Consider the following 13375-nt stretch of genomic DNA (forward strand, 5'->3'; position numbering starts at 1 on the left):
GCCGGTGGAGGCTGTGGCCGGTGGTCCCCGCTGCGCGCTCGAGCCCTGAGAGCCATGCAGATGTCCTACGCCATCCGTTGTGCCTTCTACCAGCTGCTGCTGGCCGCCCTCATGCTGGTGGCGATGCTGCAGCTGCTCTACCTGTCGCTGCTGTCCAGGCTGCACGGGCAGGAGGAGCAGGACCAGTATTTTGAGTTCTTCCCCCCGTCCCCACGGTCCGTGGACCAGGTCAAGGCGCAGCTCCGCACCGCGCTGGCCTCCGGAGGCGTCCTGGACGCCAGCGGCGATTACCGCGTCTACAGGGGCCTCCTGAAGACCACCATGGATCCCAACGATGTGATCCTGGCCACGCACGCCAGCGTGGACAACCTGCTGCACCTCTCCGGGCTGCTGGAGCGCTGGGAGGGCCCGCTGTCCGTGTCGGTGTTCGCCGCCACCAAGGAGGAGGCGCAGTTGGCCACAGTGTTGGCCTACGCGCTGAGCAGCCACTGCCCCGACATGCGCGCCCGGGTCGCCATGCACCTCGTGTGCCCCTCGCGCTATGAGGCAGCCGTGCCCGACCCTCGGGAGCCAGGGGAGTTTGCCCTTTTGCGATCCTGCCAAGAGGTCTTTGACAAGCTAACCAGGGTGGCCCAGCCCGGGATCAATTACGCTCTGGGTACCAATGTCTCCTACCCCAATAACCTGCTGAGAAATCTGGCCCGTGAGGGGACCAACTATGTCCTGGTGGTCGATGTGGACATGGTGCCCAGCGAGGGGCTGTGGAGAAGCCTGCGGGAGATGCTGGATCAGAGCAACCAGTGGGGGGGCACGGCACTGGTGGTGCCTGCCTTCGAGATCCGACGAGCCCGCCGCATGCCCATGAGCAAGACAGAGCTGGTGCAGCTCTACCAAGTGGGTGAGGTGCGGCCCTTCTATTACGGGCTGTGCACGCCCTGCCAGGCACCCACCAACTATTCCCGCTGGGTCAACCTGCCCGAAGAGAGCTTGCTGAGGCCTGCCTACGTGGTGCCTTGGCAGGACCCCTGGGAGCCATTCTATGTGGCAGGAGGCAAGGTGCCCACCTTCGACGAGCGTTTTCGGCAGTACGGCTTCAATCGAATCAGCCAGGTGCCCATGAGGGAGAGGGCAGGGGAAATGGTACAGGCGGGATGGTGGGGTCAGGGAGTATAATGAGTGGCCTTGGATGGAAAGAGGTCATGAAACAGGAGAGATCCTAGTTGAGGAGGGAGTAGGATGGTTGGAAGATCCAGGATGCCTCTGGGGGGATGAGGAAGCCGGAGTGTGCCTTTAGGGAAGTCAGTCTTAGTCCTGCCAATGGCATCAAACTTTGCTGACCTGTCTTTCCCCCTACAGGCCTGTGAGCTGCACGTGGCAGGATTTGATTTCGAGGTGCTGAACGAAGGTTTCCTGGTTCATAAGGGCTTCAAAGAGGCCTTGAAGTTCCATCCCCAAAAAGAGGTTGAAAACCAGCACAATAAGATCCTTTACCGCCAGTTCAAACAGGAATTGAAGGCCAAGTACCCCAACTCTCCCCGACGCTGCTGAGCCCTTCCTTCCCCTAATCTGAGAAATCTCAGCCTCCTGGCTCCTCAGGCCGCCCCTCAGGCCTGACTGGGGTAAGAAATGTCACTCTGCTTTACAGAGGTAGCTGTGGTGTTGAAACACTGGATTTGAATATGGGGTGCTGGGATCGAGTCCTAGCTTTACCACTAACTAGCTGTGTGGCCTTGAGCACATCCCGTTACCTCTCTGAGCCTCGGTTACCCTGTCTGTAACAAGGGAGGCGAGAATGCCTACCTCACAGAACTGTTGGGAGGCTCAGATGAGATGCTGTATGTGAAAACATTCTGTAAGCTTCGTACAAATGTGAAGTATTATTAATATTATTACAGTATTATTATTGTTGTTATTATTATTGTTATTAACAATCTTGGGTGGGTGGGTAGTAGGAGAGCAAAAAGTATGAATGTTTTGGAGCTGAAAAGTCTGAGTACTTAATGCAATGGGCTTTTTAAAAATAAATCAAATGGAGTCATAGAATTTAGTTCTTAGCTCTTGGGCAGAAGCCTAAACCTCCCGGTTCTCTCACGCCTCCGCCCTCGGGGGGCTCTGGAGGAGGGAAGGGTCTGCAGGGTCTGGGGGTGATAGCCTGAGATCTGTACCTTGGAACAGGCTGGACTGAGTATGTGCCTGTCGATGACAAACGTGTAAATAAATAAGTGTTCACACCCACAGCTGGCTCCGTTACTCTCCCGAGCTGGGGGGCCCCGGGTTCTCGTGCACGCTGGGGGTGGGGGGGCCCGGGAGGAGGACCGCGAGTCGAGGGGCGCCCGCCGCAAAGCCAGGAAACCACACGGGCCTTCCCTGCTGACTGAAGGCCCGTTTGATTGTCGGCCGGTTGCTATGGAGACCGACCCGCGGTATCCCAGCATGCCGCGGGGCCCCGCCGTCCAATTGCGAGCTCCCCCGGCCGGCGCCTCCTGATGACGCACACGGAAGCGCCGACAGGCCCCGCCTCCCGTGGGGGGGAGAGGGACCCGCGCCGCGCTTACAGGAGGCTGGCAGCGGTCGGTACCAGCAGCCTCGGGCACTTCTCAGGGAAGTCTCGATCGTGAGGCCGGAGGCCCAGCTGCTCGCGGTGCGTATCGCCACGCCTGGCGTTGGGTCCGGCCCCTCCGATCAGTCGGTCTGCACCGGCACTGTCCCCTCCTCCGGGGCCGAAGCGGAGACGACCGACCTAATGCATGCTGAACCGCCGGGCCCGCATCTGGGGGGTGGAGCGGGGAGGGAGAAGCCGGGAGAGAGTGGAGCGGGGTCTGCCTTCCCTGAGGACCTGTCTCAGAGGAGCTTACCGCCTAGAGATATACATGGCCGGTGTACAGCGATTTACAACGTGCCCTTCCATCCCTTACAACACTCAAAGCAAGCATGGTTGTCCTCTCTTTGCACCCGGGTTAAGGAGAGGAGATCGTCACTTAATTCCACTCACTCCTAATCAGGGTCAACTGAAGGAGAGAGAGGCTTCCGGAGGAGATAGGACTTACCCTGCGTCTCACAAAGTAAATATTCTTATCAGTGAAGCGGGATTGCAGATGTTGGGAGCTGCGGCTTAAGAATGAGAACGTTGAGGCTGGTGTGTAGAACCAGGGTTTCCTGGTCAGGTTTCAGATCATTGGTGAAATCATTGAGGCACGTGACGAAACTCTTCCCCGGGCCGGACATTCTACGCAACATGAATGGAGTCGGACATTCTACGCAACATGAATGGAGGTGTCAGTGAAAGTTTGCTACCGCCATAGGGACCTGGGGCTAAAAAAGCAGAAGCTGTCCCAGCCCTACAAAAGTTTATTTAGTTAAATTTGTATTCGCAAATCCTTCGGGTCACCAAGTGAGCCTGTACTGTGCTAGTTGAATAAGGCTTGTGCAGCCCCTGCCCTGGTGAGATAGACTGATTAGGGGACAGACCTAAGAATGGGCAAATAGTCGGGCTCGGTGGCTCAGCCTGTAATCCCGCACCTTGGGAGGCTGAGGTGAGTGGATTGCCTGAGCCCGTGGGTTCGAGACCCGCCTGGGCAACCTGGTGAGACCTCATCTCTACAATAAATCAAAAAATTAGCCAGGCGTGGTAGCACACGCCTGTAATTCCAGCCACTTGGAAGGCTGAGGTGGAAGGATCGCCGGAGCCCCAGCAGGTCGAGGCTGCAATGGCCGGGAGCGGCCACTGCACTCCAGTTCGGGCAACAGAGTGAGACTCCAACTCAAAAAAAAAAAAAAAAAATGACTGGGCAAATAGGAGATGTAAACAAAGAAGGCTTCCTGGGGAGAGTGGTGTCTACACTGTTCTAAAGCGATACAAAGTGGCCAGAGAAGTTGGAAGAACATCACAGTGAAATAGAAATCCTTAGTAAGGCAGGGAGCTTATCTGCTGAGAAGATTGTGTATTCTTCCTCTTAGGTGGTTTCTTGGCAGCGCTTGACACTGCCTCCATCTGAAGTTCTCTTTCTCCGTGATTTTGGGTCTTTTCCCCTCCTTCACAGGGGTCTCCTCATCTGCCCCTTTGGTAACTCTGGGAGTTCCATCATGGACCTCTTCTCACTGCATATTTTCTGTTGCCTGTCTCATGCCTGTCTTTTGGCATGAAGAACTTGCTATATGCTGATGACTGACTCTCTGCAGCTCAGATTTCTCACTGAGGCTTAGACCCATGTGCCCCAACTCCTTGCCTTCTCTTATTTCTGGGTCTTTGCACATGTTACTCACTCTACCTGGAATGTTCGCTCTCTGTCAATCAGCTCAGTCCACCCATCTGGTCCATCATCCTTTGGAAACCCTCACTGCTGCAGAAAGCTTCAGGTCCTAGTTAGAGATCTCTCCCTTATGCCCCAGGTCTTAATTCTCCTCATATCATAGTAATGGTCTGTTCCTTTGCCCTTCTCTCTCAGGACTTTGTAAGCTCCTTGGGGTCAAAGACTGTGTTTATCTGTCACAGTTGTGCCCCAGCACTTACCATAGTGTCTGAGCATACCTAGCATATATTAGATGATCAATAAGTGCTGGATGAGTGAATTTTAAAAAAGGAATGCTTAATAGTGTTTATAGTTGCTGATAAGTCAAGATAAGTACTGAAAAATATTGGCATTAGCCACAGGGAAATCACTAGTTAACTCCAGGATCAGTTTCGCTGAAATTGATAGGTACAGAAACAGATACAACAGATACAGTAGCAAAGGATACAGTATCCTTTCCTACTGAGAGGTGAGAGTAGGGACAGGCAATGTGCACAAGACTTAGAAAGTGTGACTGTGGAGTGGAAAAGAGGAAACAGTTAAGTGAAATGAGTGAGGCTTTGTGTTTCTGCTTTTTCTTGATGGTAGAAATACCTGAGCACATCTAACGTTGCATGGGCAGGAGGCAGCCAGGAGGAAGAAGGTGAAGACAGAGGAGAGAGGAGAGCACAGCTGACCCAGGATCCCAGAGGCAGTAGAAGGAAATGGGATTTGACCTAGAGCACAGTGAAAGACAAGGGGATTGTAGAGTGTTATCAGGAGGAGAAGTTGAGAATATCAGAGTCAAAAGGAACAGCACGGCAGATGGAGGGAGGTAGAAGTGTGAGAACTGCTGGGGGAAGTAGCTGGACCCTGTAATTCAACCCCAGTCTGTGTAGGACCTTGAAAATTCCAGTCATGGCTGGGCATGGTGGCTCATGCCTGCAATCCCATCACTTTGGGAGGCAGAGACAGAGGCAAGAGGATTGCTTGAGCTCAGGGGTTCAAGACCAACCTGAGCAACATGGTGAGACCTCTTCTCTACAACAAATCAAAAAACTGGCCAGGATTGGTGGCTCAACCTGTAATCCAAGCACTTTTGGAGACCGAGGCAAGTGGATTGCCTGAGCCCATGGGTTTGAGACCAGCCCGGGCAAATTGGCGAGACCTCGTCCCTACAATAAATAAAAAATTAGCTGGATATGGTAGCATGCGCCTGTAGTTCTGGCTACTTAGAAGGCTGAGGCGGTAGGATCGCCAGAGTTCAGCAGGTGAACGCTGGGGTAGCTGTGAGTGTGCCATTGCACTCCAGCATGGGTGACAGAGTGAGACTCCAACTAAAAAAAAAAAAAAAATTAGCTGGTCATGGTGGTGTGCTCCTGTAGTCCCAGCTACTTGGAAGGCTGAGGTGGAAGAATTGCCTGAGCCCAGCAGGTCGAGGCTGCAGTGGCCGTGAGCGTGCCACTGCACTCCAGCCTGGGCAACAGAGTGAGACTCTGACTCAAAAAAAAAACCAAAAAACCCCAGTCAGAACTTTGGGCCAGTCCCACAGGCAGTGGGCAGCTCCCCTGGGCTCTTCCCATCTGTGGATCGTAGCCTTGGCCGGTACTTCTGGGCTTGGAGTCACCAACAATGGCCCAGGGCAGGAGCGTTTCCACAGCCCCCAGGCTTCTGTGCAAGGTGCCACCAGCCATTTGCACACCCGCCACCCAGTGTGCTGAGTGGTGAGGTCAGTCACTGCCCTGGCTGTCCCATCTGGGTTTGGGTTTGATGCAACTCCCCGCCCGGCCTCTTTTCCATTCAGAACCCTGGGCAGCTCTGAGTGATGGCTCCTCTCCTTCTCCAGATGCCCATCCAGCCTCCAAGCAAAGACACAGAAGAGATGGAAGCAGAGGGCGACTCGGCCGCCGAGATGAATGGGGAGGAGGAAGAGAGTGAGGAGGAACGGAGCGGCAGCCAAACTGAGTCAGAGGAGGAGAGCTCAGGTGAGCCCTCGACGCACGCCCGCATGTGCGTGTGCACGCACGCACACACACGTCCCTGACTGGCTTCTTGTCCCAGAGATGGACGATGAGGACTATGAACGGCGCCGTAGCGAGTGTGTCAATGAGATGATGGACTTGGAGAAGCAGTTCTCGGAGCTGAAGGAGAAGTGAGTGCAGGGACACCTTGGGCTGGGACTCCAGGCCCCTGGGCTGAGGAGGCAGTGGGCCTGGTGCTGGGCAGGGGTGGCCGGCCCCCATGAGAGAGCACCAACGCGGAACCAGCGGTAGAATGGGCACGGATGAGTACTTGTTGCCTTTTCACCTCCCAGGTTGTTCAGGGAACGACTGAGTCAGCTGCGCTTGCGGCTGGAGGAAGTGGGGGCTGAGAGAGCTCCCGAGTACACAGAGCCTCTTGGGGGGCTACAGCAGAGCCTCAAAATTCGCATTCAGGTGGCAGGTCTGTGGGCGGTCCTGGGTCCTGTTTCCCTCCAGAACTCATGACTGTCTGTCCCCTTCCCCCCTCGTCCCTGCTCTGCCACACCCCGTTCTCGCTGCTGCCTTCCTTTGTGGGCACTGGGGCCCCCCAGCCAAGCAGGCCCTCTCTTCCGTCCCTCTGCAGGGATCTACAAGGGCTTCTGCCTGGATGTGATCAGGAATAAGTACGAGTGTGAGCTTCAGGGAGCCAAACAGCACCTGGAAGTGAGCCTGACGGGTCACCTGGGGGGGAAGGTGAGGCCTGAAGCGGCCCCTCCCCATCCTGCCTGGCTAAGCCGCTGCCCACTCTTCCAGAGCGAGAAGCTGCTGCTGTATGACACACTGCAGGGGGAGCTGCAGGAACGGATCCAGAGGCTGGAAGAGGACCGCCAGAGCCTGGACCTCAGCTCCGGTGAGCGCGAGGGCCTGCCCCAGGGCCGGGCCCAGCGCTGTCAATGCCCGCCCCCCTCTGGACCTCAGCTTCCCTGACTGCACACAGGGAAAGTCAGAGGACCTGCTTCTTAGAGTCACTGTGAGGACTGAAGGAGACCAGGCCTGGAGAGTGTCTGGCCAGTGCCTGGCAGACAGAGGGGCTTGGGCAGAACGGGTGCCCTTGCCCTCATCTGCCTCTGCTTTCTTTCCAGAATGGAGGCAGCAGGTCTCAATGTGACATATATTCAGTCCCCTCCACGTCCACGTACTTAGGATCATATAGGCTCTTAGAAAGGCAGGAATTGTCATCATCCCACTGTCCAAGGCTCACAAAAATGAAGTGGCTTCTTTCCTGGAGTTGCACAGCTGTGCAGTTAAGACCTGAACAACGTGAGGGGCTTCCAGTCCCAAGCTCAGCTCAGGGTGTTGATGGGGCAGAGAGGGGAGGCTGGGCTGGCCCATGGTGGGGGGGACAGAGGCTATGGGGGAGGAGGTGTCTTGTGGGCCAGCACCCCAATCCTGACTCTCTTTGGGGACACAGAGTGGTGGGATGACAAACTGCACGCCAGAGGCAGCTCCAAGTCCTGGGACCCCCTGCCGCCCAGCAAGAGGAAGAAGGCACCTCTCGTTTCTGGTATCCTTTCACCCAAGATGGCCTGAGAATGGGTAGGACGTCAGGGTCAGCTCCAGACCCCGGGGAGGGGCTTGGAGGGGATGTGAGGACAGTCAGACGAGATGCACTCAGGGTTGTTGGGTGTCATCCAGCTAAGCGATTTCTTGTGGGGTCCTGGGTGTCCCCTGGGCTATGTGGACCCTAGAAAAACAGAAACTTCAGTTCAGTGACTCCCCTTAGCTTACCAAGGGAGTCTCAGCTTTTAAGGCCTCTGTCTCCTGGTAGCCGAGCAGGCCCCCAGCTTTCCCCGGGCACTTTTGCTCACTTCCTATCCTCCGCAGAGACTGTCCCTGGCTGTTCTGGGCTCATCTCAAGCCTTGTCCATGAAACTTCTCCTCGTCCTCCAGTGCCTGTGACTCCACTTTCCTGGGCACCCCTGTGCCCTACCCCAGGGTGTCCACGTCCTGGAGGGAACTAGCTGCCTCTGTCCCTTCCTAGGCAAAAGTTCCTTCAGTCCAGGGCCCGCCATGTTTTCATCCCTCCTGGATCAGCACAGAGTTGAGTGCTCCTACACCCTGGAGGGCATTCCTGCAGCAGCCAGAGTCTCAGTCATCATGGCCACCCGGTGCTCGAAAGCAGGCCCAGGCAGGGAGGGAGAAGTCTGGAAGGCAGTGACTTGAGCACATGGAAGGTGAGGGCGTTGGTGATTTCAGGTGGAGAGCACAGGAGCTTTATCTCTGGATTGGAGGCCTGAGTCTGTCTTTAGATGGGGCAGGCAGCCAGAGGAGGAAACCGTGACATTGGACAATACGGAATAGGAAAAGGAACAGGGCCCCTGAAGGGTGGGATGGGCCTGGGTGAGCGAGGGAGGTCAGGGAAGGGCTTAGTTCCCTCGATGGATTCAGTGAAATAGGCCAGCCGGGCGTAGTGGCTTATGCCTGTAATCCTAGCACTTTGGAGGCCGAGGTGTCAGGTTCAAGACCAGCCTGGGCAACTTGATGAGACTGCATCTCTAAAATAAATTTAAAAATATTCAGGCGTGGTGGTGCATGCCTGTAGTTCCAGCTACTTGGAAGGCTGAGGCAGAAGGATCGGTGGAGCCCAGCAGGTCAAGGCTGCGGTGGCCGGGAGTGGCCACTGCACTCCAGCCTGGGCGGCAAAGTGAGACTAATTCAAAAAAAAAAAGGCCACAAGGGTCCCCAGAACCAGGGAACCAAGAAGTAGGAGGCGAAGCCTGAGCTCAGACCCAGGGTGTCAGCTCCCCCTCCACACTCTCCTCTGAGTGCTGGGCAGGTGGCCCTGCCACCCTCGGACTCCCAGACTGTGCCCTCATCACCTGCTTCCTCCACTGGGCTCTCTGCTTCCTTGACCCCTGTCTCAGGCCCTTACATTGTGTACATGCTGCAGGAGATTGACATCCTAGAAGACTGGACAGCCATCAAAAAGGTGGGTCTGCTGCTGCCCATGTCCCCCGCCCTACCTCAGTGTCCTGCACCCAGACGGCACTGTGCCCTCTGCAGGCCTGAGCTTCCTGGGGCCTGGAGTTCTCTGTTCCCCCATCTTCAGCCTGGGTTCTCTTTGTGTTCAAGCTTGCCTGGAAGAAGGGACTTTTTTTTTTTTTTTTTGAGTTGGAGTCTCACTCTGTCGCCCAGACTGGAGTGCAGTGGCCGCTCCCGGCCACCGCAGCCTCGACCTGCTGGGTTCCACCGATCCTTCTGCCTCAGCCTTCCAAGGAGCTGGAACTACAGGCGAGCGCTGCCATGCCCAGCTAATTTTTGATTTATTGAAGAGATGAGGTCTCGCCAAGTTGCCCAGGCGGGTCTCGAACCCGTGGGCTCAGGCAATCCACTCACCTCAGCCTCCCAAAGGCACAGGATTACAGGCTGAGCCACCGAGCCTGGCTGAAGAAGGGACTTTCAATCTGTGTCAGCCTCTTTTTCCAGGGTGGGTTTGATGGGGTGGGGCTGGGGGGAGGCTGGTCAGAGGTTCTGCCTGGGGGGTCCTATGCTCTTGGCTCTCGGACCTGGGGCAACAGTCCCTCCCCATGACGCCAGGGTGGAGGAAGGAGTTGGCAAGCTGGAGGCTGGCTCTCAGGGGGGCTTCTCTTCTCTCCCACGTAGGCTAGGGCAGCTGTGTCCCCTCAGAAGAGAAAGCCAGACGGTAAGAAACCATGGATGTCGCACTGCTCCCCCTCCCTTCTTGCCGTCACTTCCCCACAGCCCAGTCCTGGGAAGGAGTCCACAGAGGGGCATGGCCATGTCAGAATCAGTGGCCCGAGAAAGAATGATCTAGGTTTGAGGAGTTTGTGGGAGTTGGGGGAGCAGGATCCAGGATGGGGGAGGAGAAGCTCTGGTTTAATGAGACCCCAGCCAGGAGGGGTCAGGGAGCCCCTGACTGTGGGGCTTCCCGGAGCCCTCCTGGGGGGCCTGTCCTGGGCCAGACTGAAGTCACACCCTTCAGTCTCCCATAAGAAGTGGCTGTCTCCCTCTCAATGCTTTCCCTCCCAACACCCTAGGACCGTGACTCTGCTCTCACAGCCAAGGGGTCCCTCGGATTCCTGCTGCAGAAAAGCACACCCACAAGCCCCCAGGGTCTGCCCAGCTGCTCCAGTGTTGCTGCTGGGCCCTCCCCTCCAGCCGTTACTGGCCTGGACTCCTCTGCCCTCCCTGAGGCCTGCACGACTGTGGCTGCAGAGTCAACCTGGCTGGGCAAGACTGTCATCCCCATCCCTGAGCAGCCCACTGCCTCCCCTCTTGAAGACCAGCCTCCTCAGGGTTTCCCTGACAAAGATGACGTCCTAAGCCAAAGCCACATCCTGCTGATCTTGGACCCTGGCCTCCAGCCACTGGGCTAGGGAGCTGGGCCCCACTGTGCGGGGACTCTGAGCCAGAAAGGATATTTGGTGACTGTCCATCCTGGCTGGAGCTGGAGGTGACAAGCCAGGCTCCCCAGGTTTTCTCAGGGCAGTTCTTGGTGGCTGCCTCCTAGATTTGAGGACTGAAATTAAAGCCTCTCCTGAGACTCTGGCGTGCCCTGTGTGTCTGATTTACCTTGCAAGGGAATCAGGGCTTTTTTGGGGGTGGGGGCTCCTAAGACAGGCAGGCCCTCTTCTGGGGTCCTGCAGTTTGGTCCCTCTCACCAACCAGCAGGAGCTGGAGTGCTCTGCCTTGGGGTGAGGCTGGGGAAGAGGGGGCTGGGCCCTGGACTGCCCCATGCTGGTGCGCAGTCAGAAGCAACATGTGGCACAGGCGGAGGGTGAGGAGGGCTGGTTCGGTGCTTGGAGCCAGGGTCATGTCTGCACCTGTCCCAGTCCCAGTGGCAGATTGGCAAGGCAGGCTGGCAGAGCCTGTGTGCGTGGGAGGCAGCCGGCAGCAGCGCCATGTGCCGACGACCTCACAGCCAGACTCCCCCCTGTTAGCGCTGAGTGTCAGAACCGCCCCCAGAACCTCAGTTAAGCAAAGGGGTTGGTTTCCATGGCGACACGGCATCTTCTTTCCATGGCAACCTGAAATCCCCAAACCCAGGTTAGGCTCAGGGTTGAGTCATCTGTGGCCAGTAGGGGGTGCTCTCCCCCAAGGCTGATCCCCTGGTGGAGGGGCAGATGAGCAACTGACCACAGACTCGGAGGTGCCTGAGGGCGTGGCTGGGGCCTATGGAGACTGAGTCAGACCCTGCTTAACTCCTTCCTGCCCACCTGGGTGATGTGAAGTGGCTGGCAAGGCTGCAGGGGGCCCTGTGTGGGGGTGGCAGCCTAACAGCCGGGGCCCTCAGAGGGGCGCTGAAATGGAGGGGATCCCTGCCCCTCAGGGCTGGGCCCAGAACAGAGGAGGCGGGCACTGGCCAGGCGGGGTGGACACACAAGAGTTAACTGGTGGGTGTGACAGGCGACCGCCTTCAGGAAGTGTTACTCACCGGGAATGTGCGTGCCTGTGCCTTGAGGCTGGGTTTTCTTCCTGAGTCCTGGGAGAAGCAAGGGAGCTCCCAGCCATGGAAAGCCCTGGGGAGCCAGGATCAGGCCCTCTCGGGGCCTCCGGCCTGTCCAGCTTCTCTCCTGGGCACCTGGAGAGAGAAAAGTTAGTGAAGTTGGCAGGGCTGCCAGGTGGGGCGGGGAGGGACTGAGAGAGGTGGGTCTCTCTGTCCCCGGACAGGGGAGGTGGGAAGCCCAGAAGAAGGAAAGGGACGGGCAAGGGTCCCAGGCCCTGGGCCCCTGCTCAGGTCTGAGTGCCCGCCCTCAGGCCAGCCCAGGACCCACTGTACGATGTGCCCAATGCCAGCGGGACACAAGCAGGTGGGCCCCAGCGGCCAGGGCGCGCTGTGAGCCTGCGGGAACGTCTGCTGCTCACCCGGTCTGTGTGGCGGCAGCTGCGGGCCAACGCCGCCGCTGCCCTGCACATGCTGAGGACCGAGCCTCCGGGGGTGAGTCTTGCCCACCTCCAGGGACTGGCCAGCCAGGGTGGGAAGGAGGAGGCCGGTCCCAAGGACCCGAGCCTCCCGACCCCGTCCATCTGCAGACGTTCCTGGTGAGGAAATCTAATCCCCGCCAGTGCCAAGCCCTGTGCGTGCGGCTGCCCGAGGCCAGCGGCCCATCCTTCGTCTCCAGCCACTACATCCTGGAGAGCCCTGGCGGTGAGAGGGGCTAGCCTGGCGGGAAGAGGCTAGAAAAAGGGAGGGGGATCCCCAGGGGACAACCTCACTTCCCATCTCTTAGGCATGTCCTTGGAGGGCTCGCAGCTGGTGTTCCCGGACCTGGTCCAGCTCATCTGCGCCTACTGCCACGCCCGGTGAGTCTGCCCGTGGGGCGCCTAGTGTCCTTGGGGTCCTGCTCCCTGGACCATCCCCACCCCACCTCCCGTGGCCGAGCATCCCACCTCACTTTCTGCTCCCCTCTCTGGCCCCAGGGACATCCTTCTCCTCCCACTCCAGCTCCCCAGAGCCATCCACCAGGCAGCCACCCTCAAGGAGCTGGAGGCCATCTCCCACCTGGGCATTGGTAAGGCTCTCCTGCCACCCACTGCACAGACAGGCAAGCTGAGGCCCAGAGGGAAAGGAAAGGCACTCACCACACAGCCCAAAGCCTGCGCCTTCCCCTGTCTGGCACCCTCCCCAGTGGGTTTCTCTTCCCCAGAGTTCTGGAGCTCCTCCCTCAACACCAAGGCTCAACTGGACCCGTCTGAAGCCCCGCCACTGCCCCGACTCAAGGCCCGGTCCCCTCAAGAGCTGGACCAGGGCACCGGAGCCGCCCTCTGCTTCTTCAATCCTCTGTTTCCAGGGGACCTGGGGCCCACCAAGCGGGAGAAATTCAAAAGGAGCTTCAAAGTGCGCGTGTCCACAGAGACCTCCAGTCCCCTGTCTCCACCCGCTGTGCCACCTCCCCCGGTCCCAGTACTGCCAGGGGCAGCCCCCAGCCAGACTGAGCGGCTGCCCCCTCACCAGCTGCTGCGGAGGGAGAGCTCGGTGGGGTATCGCGTGCCAGGGGGTGGCGGCCCCAGCGTTCCACCCTTGCCCTCCCTCCAGGAGGTGGACTGTGGCTCTCCCAGCAGCTCCGAGGAGGAGGGGGCGCCGGGGTCCCGGGGGAGCCCGGCGACCTCACCCCTCCTGGGCCG

The 13375-nt window shown here is 58.1% G+C and overlaps 3 protein-coding genes across 4 annotated transcripts in view; all 3 read left to right on the plus strand.

Moving 5' to 3' along the window:
• The first annotated feature begins 6 nt into the window (after positions 1-6).
• Positions 7-2235, plus strand: B4GAT1 (beta-1,4-glucuronyltransferase 1). The gene is made up of 2 exons (XM_008062706.1): positions 7-1110; positions 1357-2235. The coding sequence occupies exons 1-2, from the start codon at positions 55-57 to the stop codon at positions 1546-1548; spliced, it is 1248 nt and encodes a 415-aa protein (XP_008060897.1). The 5' UTR covers positions 7-54; the 3' UTR covers positions 1549-2235.
• A 3874-nt stretch (positions 2236-6109) lies between these two features.
• On the plus strand, positions 6110-10799 carry BRMS1 (breast cancer metastasis suppressor 1). Of its 2 annotated transcripts, none has more exons than XM_021714822.1 (9): positions 6110-6253; positions 6330-6420; positions 6583-6710; positions 6873-6952; positions 7043-7139; positions 7701-7793; positions 9154-9218; positions 9893-9932; positions 10339-10799. In XM_021714822.1, the coding sequence occupies exons 1-9, from the start codon at positions 6115-6117 to the stop codon at positions 10440-10442; spliced, it is 837 nt and encodes a 278-aa protein (XP_021570497.1). In that variant the 5' UTR covers positions 6110-6114; the 3' UTR covers positions 10443-10799. The 2 variants fall into 2 exon arrangements, with proteins under 2 accessions (XP_021570497.1, XP_008060898.1); XM_008062707.2 differs by having other exon boundaries at positions 10288-10363.
• An 892-nt stretch (positions 10800-11691) lies between these two features.
• The window catches only part of RIN1 (Ras and Rab interactor 1), a 4864-nt gene continuing 3180 nt past the window's right edge, over positions 11692-13375 (plus strand). Inside the window, 6 exon segments of the mRNA XM_021714821.1 lie at positions 11692-11845; positions 12008-12188; positions 12284-12398; positions 12481-12553; positions 12671-12762; positions 12898-13375. The exon segment at positions 12898-13375 is cut by the window's right edge and continues 1 nt beyond it. Of these exon segments, the coding sequence (XP_021570496.1) occupies positions 11760-11845; positions 12008-12188; positions 12284-12398; positions 12481-12553; positions 12671-12762; positions 12898-13375 (1025 nt within the window). The 5' untranslated portion in view covers positions 11692-11759.

This window comes from Carlito syrichta, unplaced genomic scaffold (genome assembly GCF_000164805.1).
Source record: "Carlito syrichta isolate Samal-C Ts95f unplaced genomic scaffold, Tarsius_syrichta-2.0.1 Scaffold305797, whole genome shotgun sequence".
NCBI lineage: Eukaryota > Metazoa > Chordata > Mammalia > Primates > Tarsiidae > Carlito > Carlito syrichta.